The following is an 18280-nucleotide window of genomic DNA, read 5'->3' as shown; positions in this document are numbered from 1 at the left end:
AAAGTTCAAAGTAGATTTATTATCAAAGTATGTATATTTCACTATATAAAATGGATACCGGTTAATTGGGCCATCAGCTAATCGTGGCAGCTGCTTATTTGGGAAAAATTCTATGAACAAAATATTCTAAGAAAATAGCACAGATTCCCTTTGCTTACTTGGGACACCCTGCCGCTTAATTAGGGCAGGAGACTTTTGTCAAACAGATATTAACTGGTGTCAGTTGTGTTAGACACAGCACGGTGCTTTGGGAGGACAGTTTTAAAATAGTGTCAGTAATGGGTGTTTGTGTCCAAACAGCAGTGATCTTTGTCACTGATAGTTGGCAAGAAATAAACAGTACGACAATTTAGAAAACACAAAGTACACTGCAGATGCTGTGGTCAAATTAACACGTACAAACATGCTGGATGAACTCAGCAGGTTGGGCAGCATCCGTTGAAAGGAGCAGTCAACGATGTAACACTGAGCGTCATAGGAAATCATTCCTGCCCGTGGCCATCAAACTTTACAACTCCTCCCTTGGAGTGACAGACCCCCGGAGCCAATAGGCTGGTCCTGGACTTATTTCCACTTGGCATGATTAACATGATTATTTAATTATTTATGGTTTTATATTGCTATATTTCTTCACTATTCTTGGTTGGTGCGGCTGTAACAAAACCCAATTTCCTGTAGGATCAATAAAGTACGCCTGTCTGTTTTACTTCTACTCTTTTTACTCCCAGTATGCATTGTATATAGTTCCTCCACCCACACCGCACGAGGTACCTGGAAGCCTCTGTATTGTAAATATCATCTGCCGTCCCAGATAAAGATGCTCTTTTGGCCATCAAGTTGTCGAGTGGTCTTTTGTAAAGTAGAAGTTACCACAAACTGTATTATATTTTTACCTGTGCCAAGTCCGCTTGTGACAGCTGCGTCGTTAATTCCTCCTGTAGCGGTTGAAGCATTAATGGGTGCATTGTGAGGGGCCAAACTAGGCAAAAACAGACAGCTGCCAAGAAAAACGTACAGCATATTAAGATAACAAAATCAATGTAAACTACAATATAGCATGTATTGATAATGATAAACTGAAATCATGAATGAAAATAATTAAGCAAGGGGAAGTTCAATACATTCAGTAAAGGTAAAATGCAGTAGAATTCCTAAGCAGATAAAAGCACTAGTCTGTTTACCAAGTCCTCACATCAGTTCAAGTAAAATATCAAATATAGCAAGTCTCAGATTAAAATATTTATTTGCTATATGTTCAGCCAGCTGTTTAACACAGCTATAGCAGATTTTGCAATAATGTTCTATAAAGAATTCCATTGATAAGAATTCAGACAAATAATTGGCTTACAATTAACACAATCTCCTCTGCACTGTAGCTTATGGTAACCCTTTTAAAAACTGTATCATTAAAATATGTATATAAATTATACAAGTTAAACACCAAAGCTCTTTATGGTTTTATAAATTATGAGATTTTATTCTGAACCTATCAAAAAATAAATGAAAAACAGGTTTTGTGAAATTCTCACTAAGCTTATTTATGATATACTTGTTCAAACCACGAACAATCTGCTGAGGGCAGCACCTGGGAGATGAAAGGATGTGTTGACGCTTCAGGTCAAAACCCTGAAAGCAGTGCTTCCACAAATGCTACACAAATCTCTGTTCCTCCAGCAGATTGCTGTTGCCTCCAGATCCCAGTAGCTACTGTTTCATGTTGAACTTCTCTTGCCTAACATTCTGTGCTCCAGCAACTCCTGTCGTCCAGCATATTTTGAATCGGTAGTACAAATCTGCGCTAATTAATTAATTCCAACTAAGATCTAACTTTGATCTGAAATTAACTAAGATCTGTGCTATAGGTAATTCACCTAGCTGTGCAACTTTGGCAATCTCAGCCCACTTAAGAAAATTTTAGGTTATGCAAAGCTCTTAGTGAGTGCCCTTACACAACCTGTGGGGTGACTATACTTAAAAGAACAGCTCTCCTGTTCAGAACAAGATGCAGATTTTCTGTGTGGTCCAGTACCTGTCAGATCCCAAGGGTGCTGGACTTTAATTTCAACATGTATTTAATATTTCACAAATTTATCAATGTGCAAGCAGGAACTGAAGCATGTCAAGACGTGTGTCATTAAATTCAGATTACATCTACATTGTCTATAAAAAGTATTCACCCCCCTTGAAAGTTTTTATGTTTTATTGTTTTACAACATTGAATCAGTAGTGGATTTAATTTGACTTTTTTTGACATGGATCAACAGAAAAAGATTCGTGTCAAAGTGAAAACAGATCTCTACAAAGTGTCTAAATTAATTACAAATATAAAACACTTGGCAGAGATCCGTTTAGATGTTGACACATATAGAGTCTTTTTCTGTTGATCGGTGTTAAATAAAACCAAATTAATCCACTGTGATTCAATGTTGTAAAACAACAAAACATGAAAACTTCAGGGGGGGGGGGTGTTGAATACATTTTATAGGCATTGTAAATATTGTATTTTATTTCTTAGTACTTATTTTAATATTTATTTAATTTGTTCAGCATGAAAAATGATTAATAATTTAAATAATTTTCTGTACAGAACCCCTTTTCTCCTCTACATTACCAAACTATTTAATACTCACCCAAAACCTTCCAGATTTGTATCAAACTCCACAAATGCTGGGGTGACCGATGAACCATGAAGTCTGATGTCATGTGGTGTTGTCATGGAGACCAAACACTTCACCCTGGTCAGAGGTACTGTGCTTCCTTCTCCCCCTTTGAGCAAGCTTTTACTAATCTTGTAGTGACTGTTGTCTTCATTCAAGGTGAATACATTTTCAGGACCAAATCCAACTATTTCACTCCCTAAGATATGAGAACATTTAAATTCTGGGACAATAAATACAGTAACCAGGTAAAAGACATTTTGATGTCAGTTTAAATATATGGTCATTTCTTATGACAATGCACACATAAAATCAGAACTATGAGAAATACCACAGATGCAAAGTAACAATATACAGATGGGAAATACAATTAAAAAAAGCAGATCCAGGATCATGAAATCAGGATGAACATGAAGGAAAAATACATTCACTCGTCCAAAAAATACACCAAGTTAATGTTATAGGGATTAAACATTTACAAAATCAACCCAGAAATATTAACCTTATTTCTACCATATTACAGATTATGTATAACTCAAGTCAAAATAATATGATTAAATGTACAACACGGATATTTGTATGGAAGCAGATTGGGAATACATATGTTAATAAGTACACCAATTTTTAACCTAGATTATACTTGTTTCTTTCTTTAGAAATATAGGACAGTGTGAAAGTCATAGGGAATTCTATAAACCGAAGTTGCTTTCAAAAATAATAAAATGAAATTTCATATTTCTAATTTTTTTAATTATTTCTAAATATAAAACAATAAAGAACGGTAAAAAGTAAAAAAAAACACCAAATCAAATCACTATTTGGTGTGACCACCCTTCGCTTTTAAAACTACATTAATTCTCTCTGGTACACTGTCATGCAGCTTCATTAGAAAATAGGCAGGTAGGCTGTTCCAAGCATCATGGAGAACTTGCCACAGTTCTGAAGACTATGGCCGTCTCACTTGCTTCTGCCTCTCTAAGTAGTCCCAGAGAGCCTCGATGATTTTGAGATCAGGGCTCTATAGAGGCCATAACATCTGTTACATAACTCCTTGTTCTTCTTTTTGCTAAAGGTAGTCTCTAATGACCTTGGCCGTGTGTTTGGCGTCACTCGCCTCCTGCAGAATGAAGATGGGAGCGATCAGAAACCTTCCTGATGGTTTTAAGTGATGGATGAGAACCCGATTGCATTTTTCAGCGTTGAGGAGTTCACTAATTCTGAATAGATCACCAAATCCATTTGGAGAAATACAGCCCCAAAACTGCAGGCAATCTCCGCCATGCTTCACTGTTTGCTGCAGACCCATTAACGAAGCGCTTTTCAGCTTTTATATAAACTACCAATTGTTTGAGACAATTTTAAATTTTGACTTGCCAGTCAAGAGTACTTGTTGCCATTCTTCAGCATCCCAGTCCGGCAGGAACTCTTCCATGAAGAACACTTCTGACAAGACTTCTCCAGACTGTAGAGGGGTGTACTTAGGTTTCAATGGTTTCTGTGAGTTCAGAGCGGATAGCAGTGCCGGATTTCTCTGGACTTAGAAGGGACATCAGTTTGACGTATCTCTTGTCTGCTGCACTCAGTTTCCGTGGCCGACCACTGTGTTTCTGATCTTCAATCTTACCCATTTCTTTGTGCTTCTTCAGAAGAGCTTGGATAGCACACCTTGAAACTCCTGTCTGCTAAAAAAAATTCTGCTTGGGAGAGACCTTGCTGATGCAGGATGACCACTTTGTGTCTTGTTGTTTTGCTCACTCTCGCCATGGTGTAAAAATTGATGATTTGAAGGTTAAACTATCACATCTGCCACACGCGCATCTTTTAAACTTGGTTGTTCTTTGTCCAGTTTGATACCTTCTACTGTACTCCTTAACTTTCAGGATATCTATAGATAAGGATAGAAATTGTCTTTGTGGGGGAATTTTAAGTTGGAATAAGACAATTACGAGGTCATTAGGCAACAGCCAAGAAGAGTTAATTGGGAACACCCTTTTTTTTTTAGGTGAGGGTGTGGCAGACATGTGGAGGGTGTTTAAAGATCAATTGCACAGAGCACAGGAAAGGAGTGTTTCCATTAAGAGGAAGGACAAGGATGGAAAGATCAGAGAACCTTGTTGGGTGTCCAAAGAGGTGATTTAGTCAAGAAGAAAAAGGAAAAATAGGTACGACTTCAGAAATTAGGATCAAATGAGGGTTTTTGCACGAGGATTATAAAAAAAGCCGAAGAAAATTGAAGAAGGGAATTAGAGAAGTAAATTGATAAGCTATGATAAGTCTTTGGCAAGTAGGATTAAGGTGAAACCCAAGGTATTTTACACATACATGAAGATCAAAAGGATAACTAGGGAGAGGGTAGGACCACTCAAGGATAAAGAATGGAATATTTGCTTGGATACAAAGAATGTGAGTGACCTACTTAATTAGTAGGTAACGTTGCCACTTTCGAAAACTCTGGTTAAAACCCTACATCTGGAGTATTACATACAGTTCTGGTCACCCCACTCACTATAGGAAAGATGTTGAGACTTTGAAGAGAGTGCAGAAGAGGTTTCCCGGGATGCTGCCTGGTTTAGAGGGCATGTGCTACTATGAGAGGCTGGACAAACTTGGGTTGTTTTCTTTGGAGCTGCGGAGGCTGAGAGGAGATCTGATAGAGGTTTATAAGATTATGAGAGCCATAGGTATAGGAGACAAGAAGCACCTTTTTCCAGTATAGAAATGTCTAATACTAGTGGGCATGCATTGAAGGTGAGAGGGGATGAGAAGGATGTTTTTTTTTACTCACAGAGAGGTGGGTGCCTGATATGGTGGTAGATGCAAACACATCAGAGGCTTTCAAGAGATAATTAGCCACGTGAATGAGAGGAAGATGGAGGGATAAGGACGTTGTGTAGATAGAAGGGATTAGATTTAGGTGGTTTTCTTGCTGTACTATTCTATACACCTGTTTCAGTTCATCAGCTTAGTTCATTCAACCTATTATGTCATTGATCATTAGCACCTGTTTGTTATCTTTGTTTAATTGTGCACTGGGCTTTATATGTACAAAGTAATCAAGTTTTTATTTGAAAAGTGGTCTGTTACATTCTTTTATGAAACTTCTCTAACATTTAATTTTTTGGAAAATGAATGTTAGGAAATCTGAAATTTACTCTCTTCTATTGATACACTAACGCAGAAGGCAAAAAACATCTTAAACAAATTTAGGACTTTTGCAATGTACTATTTCTTGCATCACATTTACTTCTTAGATGGTCACATAGCAATATAGTTTTACAGTCATAGACACGAGACTCCGCAGACGCTGCATATCTTAAACAACTCACACAAGATGCTGGAGAAACTCAGGTCAGGCAGCATCTATGCAGGGTAATACATTGTTGATGAGTTAGACCGAGACACAAAGATATTGCCTGACCTGCTGAATTCTTCCAGCATTTTGTGTGTTGCTCAGTGTTTACAGCATCGATAGTGAAGCAGAAACCTGGAAAAGGCAGAAAGGCTTCAATGGACAAATGTGCGGCAAAAGCAATGCAATTGGAAACAGTGTAAGATACTTTGTTTGGGGCAGGCTAATAATAGCATGGGAATACCAGGAACTGTAGGGAATTTGAAAAGTACAGTACTCTGCAAGTCTTAGGCACTTTGGCACAGTAGTGTATTTGCCAATGTGAAGTGGAGAGTGAATTTGGAGATCTGGTGGGAGCAAATAAGTGGCAGAGAAACAGGGCTGGAGCAGAGGGTGGTGTGGGTGCAAACACACCCAGTCCTGGGACACCAGGCAAGGCCATTTGATTCCAAACTATTGGTTTCTTAATGATTACAGAATGTCTCTCTGGTGCTTTCCATTCACTCTCCTCTCCCTTCACTTTTTCCCAACCATGATTCACCTCTCCTTATCCCCTTCCCACTCTCAGTCCACAATAGAATCAGGTTTTCCATCACTCACACTTGTCATGAAATTTGTTTCTTTTTGCGGAAGCAGTACAGTACTATAATAATATTACAATATTGGACAAAAGTCTCTGGCAGCTTAGCTATATACAGTTGCAAGAAAAAGTTTGTGAACCCTTTGTAATTACCTGGTTTTCTGCATTCATTACTCAGAAAAAGTGGTCTGATGTTCATCCTAGTCACATTCTGCCTAACTAATAACACACAAACAATTATACAGGCAGTCCCCGAGTTACAAATGTCCAACTTAAGGCTGATTTATACTTCTACGTCAAATGAACGCTGACAGCGTTACAGTGTAGCCGTGTAACCTACGCTGTACCCTACGCCATAGCCTGACGCGCACCTCTCCGAAAATGTAACTGCACATCGCAACAACACAGACAGCAATGACTGTGATTGGTCTGCTTGGTAGCATCGCATTTCCTCCTGTCTATAGGCATACTGTGCATACACTGATGCAAAATAAATGGTTGGAGATGATGACCAAATCGTCAGATCTACCTGCCGACATCCGAAAATATCTGAAATGCATTTCCTCGTCCGTGTCTCTCAGTGGCCGGACAAGCACAGAAAATTCACCCTCCTTCTGCCTCAATCCGTTCAATGGTCGTACACACCATCTCCTCTGACATTTTCTCTCTTTTCTGCGTTGCCGTAATTTCAAAAGAAGTAATGCTTGTTCAACATTTATTAGCTCCAACTCCAACATGATGTGCTCAGTCGCCATTGTTTGAAGTACACGAAGAAACTTTGCACAGTGGCATAGAAGCCCCACCAACAACTAGCATTCTGACGGTGAATTGCAGAGTGACGCAGACACACCATCACACAGGTATAAATGCTTGCTTCGGCATAGAAGTATAAATCAGCCTTTACAAACAACTCGTACTTATGAAAGGAGGGAGGAGAATGCCGTCCGCTACTTTAAGTTGGATCACGGCGCCGTCTGCCATTTTAAGTCACTGCCGTTAACACTGTTGAGTGCGTAACTCCGTATTTGGCTTAAACATTTCTTAGCAAGATTCACTCTGCGCCCCCCTTTTCCAGTTAGCACCACCCCCACTTGTCCCATTTAACCTATCTCACTGCGGGTGGACTTCAGGACCCAGGGAATTCAGTACAGTGGACCTTAGGACCCGGTGGAGCAGAGGACCCACCGCCCGCAGCTGCTGCTGAACCCACAGTGTTTCTGTTCAGTTGACGGAAAACGATCACGAATGGAAAATAAAGTGATAGTAATAAAGCGATCGGAAAGAGGTGAAACGCCATCGGTCATTGGAAAAGCATTAGGCTACAGTCAGTCAACGAACAGAACAATTTTAAAGGATAAAGTGAGAATAATGGAACATATGAAAGGCCCTGCCCCGATGAAAGCTACAATTATTACTAAGCAATGCAGTGGTTTAGTTATTGAAATACATACGTTTCTTAAGCATTTTATATGCATAGAAAGGTAAAATATATACTCTGTACTAAGACAAACATCTGACTAACTGACGCTAAATAATACTTGTATCGACTTATGTACAAATCCGGCTTAAAGACGGACTCAGGACCGAAACTCATTCATAACCTGGGGACTGCCTGTACTTCTCATCAACAGAGTACACCATTCAAACAATCACAGTCTTGGTTCAAAAAAGTACATGAACCACAGGGGTAATGCCTTCTACAAAAGCCATTTGGAGTCAGATGTTCCAATCAATGAGATGAGATGGAGGTGTGGGTTGCAGAGGTGCCCTATACTCTAAAAAAAGACACAGAGTCAGCTTACTGACAGAGCCTGCTCTTCTCAAGGAGGATGTGTTTATGTGCACCATGCCTCAATCAAAAAACGCACAGAGACCTAAGAAGAATTTATTTATTTTTTAAAAATTTACTGAGATACAGCGCAGAATAGGCCCTTCCTCCCTTCAAGCCATACCACCCAGCAATCCCCCGATTTAATCCTAGCTTAATCACAGGACAATTTACAATGACCAAATAACCTACCAACTGGTACTATGGGAGGAAGACGGAGAACCCAGAGGAACCCCATGCGGTCACAGGAAGAACATACAAACCCCTCACAGGCAGCGGTGGGAATTGAACCCTGGCCTCCTGTACTGTAAAGTGTTATGCTAACCACTATACTATCCTGCACCGCTAATAGTAAGACCTAATGCTCATCAGTCTACAGTAAGAGAAATTGTCTACAAATGGAGAAAATTTAGTATTGTTTCTACTCTCCCTAGTGTTTCTGCTATTAGTTGAGGCAGATTGACTTAGATTAAGATCAGACTGCAGTTTTTGAGTAATTAATGCAGAAAACCAGGTAATTGCAAAGGGTTCACAAACTTTTGCAACTGTATGTGGTTATCTTTTAATGTCCTCAGAGCAACTGCTGAAGAGCAATGTGGCACACATATCACAGGAATATTTTTTGTTAACTGCTATATTTCAATTACTCCAACTAAATTTGAAAATTATGAATATTCACATAAACCAATGGAAATTATGAAAAAAATATTTTACAATTTATATATACCTTACAGCATACCTCTCATATCTGCTTCACAACTTAATGAACTTGGCTTGTGGACCCTATAGACATTAATTAGTTTCTTATCCCAGGCACCACAATTCAATGGGTTACCAAGACGGAGAAACTCACTGAAAGCAATCAGTACAAAGATAGTCAATATTAGCAGAAAACAACAATAAACACTTTAAAAGTTTTCAGTCAGTATATACAGTATTTCTTCTCTACAATGAACAAAAAATACTTCACATTTGTTCTTAATTACAAACCCACCCTTGTCAAACCTTACAAATCCTTTTACTTTCAATATTATAATTCAGAAATAAAGTTATGTCACAGCCAGATTAATCACAATCAAAGGAGATAATTTACCTCCATCAACATAATTCCATAAAATTAGTTGTATGCTAAGTGGTTAAGGAGTATATTAATACAGGAATAGTATATTTAAGATGAACATACAAGAAGCGAACTGTTAAATTCCTACAAAAAGGATGTTGCCACATTATCTCACCTTTATGATGGCCCTTACAACTAACAATACCATTATTGCGAACAATATTGGGATGGAGCAACGACCAAGTACCAAGTCCATATGTTTTTTTTAATTTAAGTATTAAAACAGAGTTTGATGTATCTGAAAATAATACTTTGATTGAAAACTATATGAAATGCATTCAAAAGTATCTATCAATATCACTGCAGAGGAAAAAATGAAAAAAAAAGATTATTCATCACTTGAGGTTTTAAGACATTCTATGGTTCCATAACAGTACAGCATTCAGTATCCATGACTGGAGTTGTTACCATACAGGTTGGAGAAAACAAGTACTGTGAGATGAAAAAGAGTATTTTGTGGTAAACTTTATTCTTGGTATTGCATATCTTCAAATTCCCAATAACATGAGAACAGGAGGACAAGATAAAGTGTATTATGTATGACATTGGTTTTGAAATTTGTCTCCATGGGAGCTGCCCATTTGTTCAGGGAAGTTATGTATATTCTAGTGGGTTTATAGGTCCTACATGTGAGTTTGATACATTAACAGTGGCAGAGCATCTGGGATGGGTGGGTTTGGAGGCTGGGGGCTATAGGAAAAGTTGTTTACATTTCAGGCAAGATTCAATTAACCTCTGATGTTGGAACTATCAAACTGATGACAACCTGCTACAAATTAAATTACACTGCTAAGCCACAAATTTTGACTAATTTTGTTGAGGAAAAGCTTACGTTACATTGAAGTCTTCTAACAAAAATCTGACCAGTTCACAGTGGATATCAACACTTAATCATCTTATATTAATTAATACTTTTTAACATACAGTATGTATACTTCCTACCTAAGGACCATTGGCTCTAACGACTGTGAAGCTAATCGCTCAAACATCCTTTGGAGTGGTGGGTGTAGAGGATGGTCTTCATCAGACAGAGCTGAACTGCATCTTTGTAAAAGCCGTGCATGAAGTCCAGCATCACACATCACTTGCTGATTTCTCTCCAAGTGGATGAGTGATTGCAAAATATTAGCCACTGCAAACTGAAGAGCTAAAGCATGCTAAGACAGACAGGAAAGAGGTAATATAAAATACACATTAGAAATGATCCAACTCAGCTCTTCCATAATGTAATTTTTGGAACAGAGTAAGCAAAATCTAAAGGTAGAAGACTTACAGCTGTTAATTAGAAATTATAAGTGCCAAAGAGGGTAAATTGGCAACCAAATATCACTAGTCATGATGATGAAACATTTGACCCAATAAGGACAAGATCCACTCCAGCTTTATAAGATATTCTTCCTTACAATATGCTTTTTACAGACACTGGAATATTTTTCAACAGTAGAATAATTTTCTTGTCATTGTTTGGAAAAATTATATTTCTAACATCACTATATTTTTATCTACTTTTGATGTTAGTAAACTCTTTTATTATCTTCCATTAGCTTTTATTAAAGTTCTGTTGTTTGCAATGGCTGCATTTACAATTGAAAATAAACAAATTTTATTATAAGGGACATTTTAGTGACAAGTTAATTTTAAAAATGCAATTCTGTCAAAATGTTTAACTCTTTCTTCAAAGGCAACAAAAGAACTCAATATAAACTGAGCAGAAATTATATTACAGATTACTACACGTTCGTTTATTTTTCCATATTATTTAGAAGTATTAAGATACAACATGGAATAGGCCCTTCTGGTCCTTCGAGCCACTCCACCCAGCAACCCGTAATTTAAACTAGCCTATACCACAGGACAATCTACAATGACCAATTAACCTACTAGCCAATATGTCCAAGGACTGTGGGAGGAAACTGGAACACCGAGAGAAAACCTACAACTTCCACAAGAAGGATTTACAGACTCCTTACAGATGACACTGGAATTGAATTCCAAACTCTGACACCCTGAGCTGTAATAGCATCTTGTGAACTGCTACACTACTGCAGCACCCCTTAACAATAACTTTACAGTACACTCATGTAAAATTACACTTCATTGAGGTTCATGCTAATACTGTCTGTCCAAAAAAAAACATATATTTTATGCAAGAAATCAATTGTTCCAGGATGCAATCCATCCATGGCCTAATCAGACATAAATGACTAAGTGTTTCTTTAATATAAACAGACATTTAAATAAAGAAATTCTGTAATCATAAACATAGGAGATTCTGCAGATGCTGGAAAACCAGAGCAAAACACACAGAATGCTGGAGGAACTCAGCAGGTCAGGCAGCATCTATAAAAATGGAATAAATAATTGACATTTTGGGCTGAAATCTTTCATCAGGGCTAGTGAAATGTCACTACTTATTTATTTCCATAGATGGTGCCTGACCTACTGAGTTCCTCTAGCAGTTTGTGTGTTACCCTATAATCATTTTGGCTACCACAGCTGAAAATAATTCATTTACAACCTGTGGGTATATAAGGTTGCGTGTATACTTTGTGAAAAAGCTACAATTTGCAGCTCAACCTATTTTGAAGTGAATGTATTTTGAGATGATGCTACAAAGCCAATTAACATTTTTGATGATCTAGCAGATGGTAATCTTTACTGAAAGCATTTGAGATTTTTATAAATTTGAGTAGTTCAGTTTGAGTTCAGCACAAGTACAGCAAGTGAAGGAGTAAAAGAGATACTATTATTGCATTCAACCTCTCTTGTCTAAAAGTTGGCTGGAAGTTGATGGATACCAGATGAAAGAAACTAATCTGTTTCTTTATTGTGGCCTCTATTGATGAGTATAACCATTTGCAAATAGGGGAAGTGAGTTTGATTGGGTTCCAGTCCTTTAATCCAATGCTTTTATATTGAGGTAAGAGAAGACAGAAGTATTTTAAACTGTAAAAGGAAATTGTAGCAAAATATGATCAAGCCATTCAGCAATTTTTTATGCAACTTTTCAAACTCTGCAACTAACCAACTTTAAAAAGATGTTAAAGACTTGTATATTTATTCTTTGGTTTCCCTAATTGTAATTGAAACAAAATTGTAATTGTAATTGTAATTGAAACAAAATTCATACTCCCTGGTGTGGGCTTCTCTAGTTCAGGTTCTAGTGTATAAACATTTGAAAAAAGGGTAAGGTCTAAGTTGAGCTTAATTGGGATTTGATCGTTTAATCCAAAGCTATTACATTAAGGTAAGAGAGGACAAAAGAAAGACTGAAATTCTAAACTGTGAAGCTATAATCATTAAATTTTAAAAGAAATTACTGACAAAGAAAACAAAAAAACAATAAAGATGATTAGGCATAAACAGGATTAACAACTGCATTCACAAGAAGCTGCAGGAACTCAGCTCTTTTTTCTCTCCAGTCCTGATGAAGGGTCTTGGCCCAAAACATTGACTGTATTCTTTTCTGTAGATGCTGCCTAGCCTGCTTGGTTCCTCCAGCATTTTGTGTGTGTTGCTTGGATTTCCAATACCTGCAGATTTTCTTTTGTTTTTAACTGCATTTTTGTTTTGGTGATTTTCTTGACTAAGTGTTGCTGAATTCAGTGTAACTGAAAACATATAACCCATAGCACAGTAAAAATTCTAATCTCGCAATAGTAATTGCATTGTAATTCCCAGTTATTTACCTCAAATTGCTCGTCGAAGCTGACTGAGGCCAAGAGGTCTAAAATTGCAAGTACTGCTCCTGGATGTATTATGACTGCATCAGGATAATGCAAGGAAGTCAGTGCATTGAGTAGCTTCAGTTCTGAGATGGATTTGGCAGGCAATACAGGAGGAGTTGAAACTGTATGATAGCCCGGCCTACGTAAGAAATAAAACCATTAACATTACCCTGTATTCATTCACCAATTCCTTTAATGCAAAATAGGAAATAAAAACATTTGTAATTATAAGAACTTATTCAATAACAATCACAAGTTGCACTTTATGTTTAAACCATAGATAAATATCTTTTAATTGTTTTCTGAAAGACAATAAGCAGGACTGAATGTTCTAGAATAGCAAGTAATGGCATAAATAATTCACACAAGTATTTTTCTCTTTTACCTTACACATGTAGAATTATTCCAAAACTCCCTCAAAAATCTAGGCTAATATTTCAAACTTCATATTATCCTAGCAGAAAATGTTGAAAGTGTGAAATTAAGAATTTTTAGATATACCAAGGCATCACTGACTTCCTGTGTAATAATAATTCAAAGATGCATGCCATTGGCATGTCAGCAATTAAGAAATCACAAGAAAAAGCAAAATAAACCTAAAAAGTTAATAAAGGGCAAATGAAGCTTATTTTTCTCCTTGAAATTAGAAGGAGCAATCTTATTGGAACTCCATAGCCTCAAAGCTGCCCCACTATTTCTTGAGGCATCCAATTTCTCTGGTAAAAACTGATTGAGAGTTGTCACAGGTGCTGGTACAGCATGATAAGTAAATAAGGTGAAGATTTCTGAATGCATCATGGCATACACCATAAACGTAAGATAACAAATTCTATGGATTAGAAAATACATACAAATAGCACAAAAGGTGTGACAATGACATTTTGTTTGTTAAAACCAATATATATTTAGGTCTTACTCTGGAATCAGAAATGGAGCTGTCGCTATGCCCCTGCCTTGTTAATTTTGATGGTGACACAAAAGCAATACTTCTAACTGGAATCAGGATCTTATCCGCATTCATGCTTTAATAGCTATTATAACTGTTTCCAGTTGAGCGTGACTGGTCAATTGATAATAGCATTTGTAACATGAAGATAAACTTCCTCCAAGATACAATATAAATGGGAATTTTATTTCTTAAATTATTGCACTCTGTACAATCTTCTATACTGTTTACAGATCAAACACAGAAAAACTTAGATTATCACAATGGTAAATTTAAAGAATATACAGTTAAAAATATTAAGTTTAGCCAAAATAACTAAATGACCAAGCAAGGCTCCTAAGCTGGGCAGGTCATATCATCTAGTTGAGTACTATGCTACATGAATCAAGTCCTACGGTCTGAGTTTCTACCCTAAATCAACATTAAAACTTGGATATATTCCAATGCTGGAACTTCAATTCTGTGGAGTTCACTGCCAAAATAAACATCAAACACATGCTGCAAAATAGCATTTACTATGTAAAGTTTTAATTTAAAGTCTAGAGTATCTTAGAAATGTCTCACAATATAAAATAGCCATTAAATATTTGCAAGCACATCTGGTAATACAGTAAAATTGCAAAAACTACAAGTTCGAAAGCACTTATTTATTTATTTGGTGATACCGCATGGAATGGGTTCTTCTGGCCCTTCGAGCTACACTGCCCAGCAAACCCCAACAAACACAATTAATCCCAACCTAACAATGGGACAATTTATAATGACCAATAAGCCTATCCAGTACATCTTTGCTCCATGGGAGAAAAATCAGAGGACGTAGAGAAAACCCACACATTCCATGGGGAGGACGTACAGAGACTCCTCACAGAACGGTGCTGGAATTGAACTCCAAAGTCGAGAATATCCCAAGTTGTAGTAGTGTTGCACTAAGCACTACTTTACCGTGAAAGATTTACATTCCCTATTGATCCAATCAACAGAAGGCAATTTAAAACTCCATACTATAGAGACCAGTTTAATGTGCAAAGCCAAATACTGGATATTCTAGAAATTTGTGATAACACAAAAAATAATGAAATACTAGGCATACACAGAAAGAATTTGTGCTTCAGGCTGACCATCATATCAGAACTGACAAACTAATAATTCATAGATGCAACAGAACCATACGAGTACTTTGGTTTTTGTTTTTAACACTGAGGCCTATCAATAGTATAGAAACACACCAAAGTAATTCCTACTGGGCAAGTACCTTTTCCTGGACAGAGCTGGAGTACCCCAAGGTGAGGGAAGGGAAGTTTCATGTGTCAAGCAAGGCGGAACCTGTTCAGCAAAACTACAGACAAAAAATAGCAAACACCGTTGTACAAAGGTTGTTAAGAAGAAAAAATAAGCACAAAGCTTGTTAGTACAATAATTAACATCACAGATTCATTCAGGAAACAACATGCAAAGCAGCAGAAATACAGTAGCTTCAGCCATTACTGGTGGGTAAAAGAAAGAGGAGAAAGTTGTACCAAGGCAAGAAACAAAATAAGTTTCCAAATATTGGTAAGAATTATGATAATGTGCAATATCCACAGAAATATCTCCATTTACATTCTTGTAGTAAAAGTGCGTCAACTTTGCTCTATTAACATTAGATTAAATACAAGAAATGTTAATAACTTGTCTTTTTTCCAGATTGGACAAAAAAAAAAGTAGCTCAAACTCGATTTTGCACTGCCTTTTCGGTTCACTCTCATTTCCACATAAACATATGAGGTATGACAAACTTGAACAGACCATGCTTATCTGGTATAATCTGGAAGTTTAAACATGCAATCATTGAAAAAAACATTGTAGTTGAATACTGTTAAATGACAATTTAATAACATAGAATTACTGACACTTCATTTTTGTAAAAATAATTAAAAACACTGAAAATCAAAATTGCACATGGTGGATAACAAGTTGAAACGAAAAGTGCATTTTTTTTGTTTATATGAAAAAATAAGATTTTGGAAGCAAATATTCAAAATGTTTTGAGAAATATTAGAACAGTTTCTTCCACCTATACACGTATGATGCAATTCCCAAAGGAAAAATATAATTTAGATCTACAGGGTATAGAGATAGACAAGATTGACATTAGTGGAGGAACATCTGCAGTGATTTGTTGTAGCTTTGCTCACTGGGCAACAAAATAACTTCCATTAATGTTCTAGTCCAATGAATGGGAATCTCGCCTTTTGATTCCCATTTCTTGTTGGGTTTAGCTCCACCATACTATGCTGCTGATTTATTCATTTCCTTTCATTCCTGCAATACAGGCTTTGCAAACATCACCAACAGCTCCAATTTCTCAGAAGTGAAGAGGAAGGAAGTAAGCAGCAAGCAGTATTGATAAGGGATTCACTGATTAGGGGACAGAGGAGATTCTGTGGATGAGAACAAAGCTACCAAATAGTATGTTGTCTTCAGATGCTAGAGTCAGAGGTGTTTCAGATCGAGCATTCTTAAGAGGAAGGGGGAGCAACCAGAGGTTGTGGTCCACATCGAGACCAATGATATAGGTAGGAAGGGTGATGATGTCCTGTAAAGTGAGTTCAGGGAGCAAGGTGCTAAAGTAAAAACAAAAGCTCCAGGGTGGTGATCTCAGGATTGCTCCTCATACCAGGTTCTAGTGAGGCCGGAAATAGGAAGATAATGTAGTGTAACCTAGGTTCAGGAAATGGCACAGGAGGGAGGGATTCCGATTTTTGGATCACTGAGTTCTCTTCATGTTAATGAACGTATATTATAGACTTCCCAATAGTCAGCAGCATTTAGTGGAGTGAATCTGGAGCATGATAACCGCTGCAAGAAAAATATAAGTTGTAATAGTAGGTGATTTTAATTTTCTACATATTGACTAGGAATCCCATACTGTAAAAGGACTAAATAGTATAGAATTTGTCAAATGTGTTCAGAAAAGTTTTCATAATCAGTATGTAGAGGTCCCAATTAGAGAAACGCAGTTCTGAATTTCCAATTAAGAAATGAGATAGGGAACACGACAGAAGAGTATGTAGAGGAGCACTTTAGCTCTCGTTATCATAATTTCATTAATTTCAATATAATTATGGAGGATAGACTGGTCCTCTGGTTAAGATTCTAAATTGCCTTTATTGCCTTTTTAGTTGCCTTCTGTTGGTTTTTTAAAAGCTTCCCAATCTTCTGGCTCCCACTAATTTTGGCTGTATTGTATACGCCCTCTTTTGCTTTTACGCTATCTTTGACTTTCCTTGTCAGCCAAAATTGCCTCATCCTCCCTTTTAGAATGTTGCTGCTTCTTTGGGATGAACTGTGCCTGTGTCTTCCAAATTACTCCAAGAAACTCCCACTTTCCTGTTTTCCCTACTAGCAATCCCTCCAATCAATGTTGGCAACTCCTCTCTCATAACTCTGTAGTTACCTTTACTCAAGCGTAATACTGAAACATTTGATTTTAGCTTCTTCCTCTCAAACTGCAGGATGAATTCTTTCATATTGTGATTACTGCCTCCTAAGGATTCCTTTACCCTAAGCTTCTGAATCAAACTTAGTTCATTGCACAATCCAGAATTGCCTTTTCTCTCGTGGGTTCTACCACAAACTGCTCAAAAAAGCCACCTCATAGGCATTCCACAAATTTTCACTCTTGGGATCCACTGCATGTTCTTCTTTATTCAGTAGGTGGTGCGAGAGTGGGAAGAGCTGTCTGCAGATCTGGTGGGTGCAGGCTCAATTGCAACATTTAACAGAAGTATGGATAGGTACATGAATGAGAGGGGTTTGGAGGATTATGGTCTGTGTATGGGTAGAAGGGACTAGATGGGCCAAAGTGCCTGTTTCTGTATTGTAGTGCTTCATGACTATGAAAACTGGTCAATTCAAAGGGCATTTAGAAGTCAACCACACTGGTGAGTCTGAACTAACATGAGAATCAGACCTTGCAAAACTGGTATTCTCTGGAGGGTATCAGTGAATTAAAATTGTTGAGTTTTCATTGACAGTCATCATAGCCAACAAACATCTTAAAGTAATTAATACTATTTCCAAATCCTAGAAT

The 18280-nt window shown here is 37.2% G+C and overlaps 1 protein-coding gene across 1 annotated transcript in view; it reads right to left on the bottom strand.

Annotated features, from left to right (window-relative positions):
- wdfy3 (WD repeat and FYVE domain containing 3) overlaps nucleotides 1-18280 on the bottom strand; it is a 354111-nt gene that overhangs the window by 188607 nt on the left and 147224 nt on the right. The window contains exons 13-17 of the mRNA XM_059988693.1: nucleotides 13224-13401; nucleotides 10477-10691; nucleotides 9154-9266; nucleotides 2631-2856; nucleotides 894-997 (exon numbers count right to left, since the gene is read on the bottom strand). Of these exons, the coding sequence (XP_059844676.1) occupies nucleotides 894-997; nucleotides 2631-2856; nucleotides 9154-9266; nucleotides 10477-10691; nucleotides 13224-13401 (836 nt within the window). The remainder of the gene's footprint in view (nucleotides 1-893; nucleotides 998-2630; nucleotides 2857-9153; nucleotides 9267-10476; nucleotides 10692-13223; nucleotides 13402-18280) is intronic.

This window comes from Hypanus sabinus, chromosome 14 (assembly GCF_030144855.1).
Source record: "Hypanus sabinus isolate sHypSab1 chromosome 14, sHypSab1.hap1, whole genome shotgun sequence".
NCBI lineage: Eukaryota > Metazoa > Chordata > Chondrichthyes > Myliobatiformes > Dasyatidae > Hypanus > Hypanus sabinus.
Note: the sequence above shows the minus strand (reverse complement) of the source record. Positions and strands in the feature narration are given on the sequence as shown.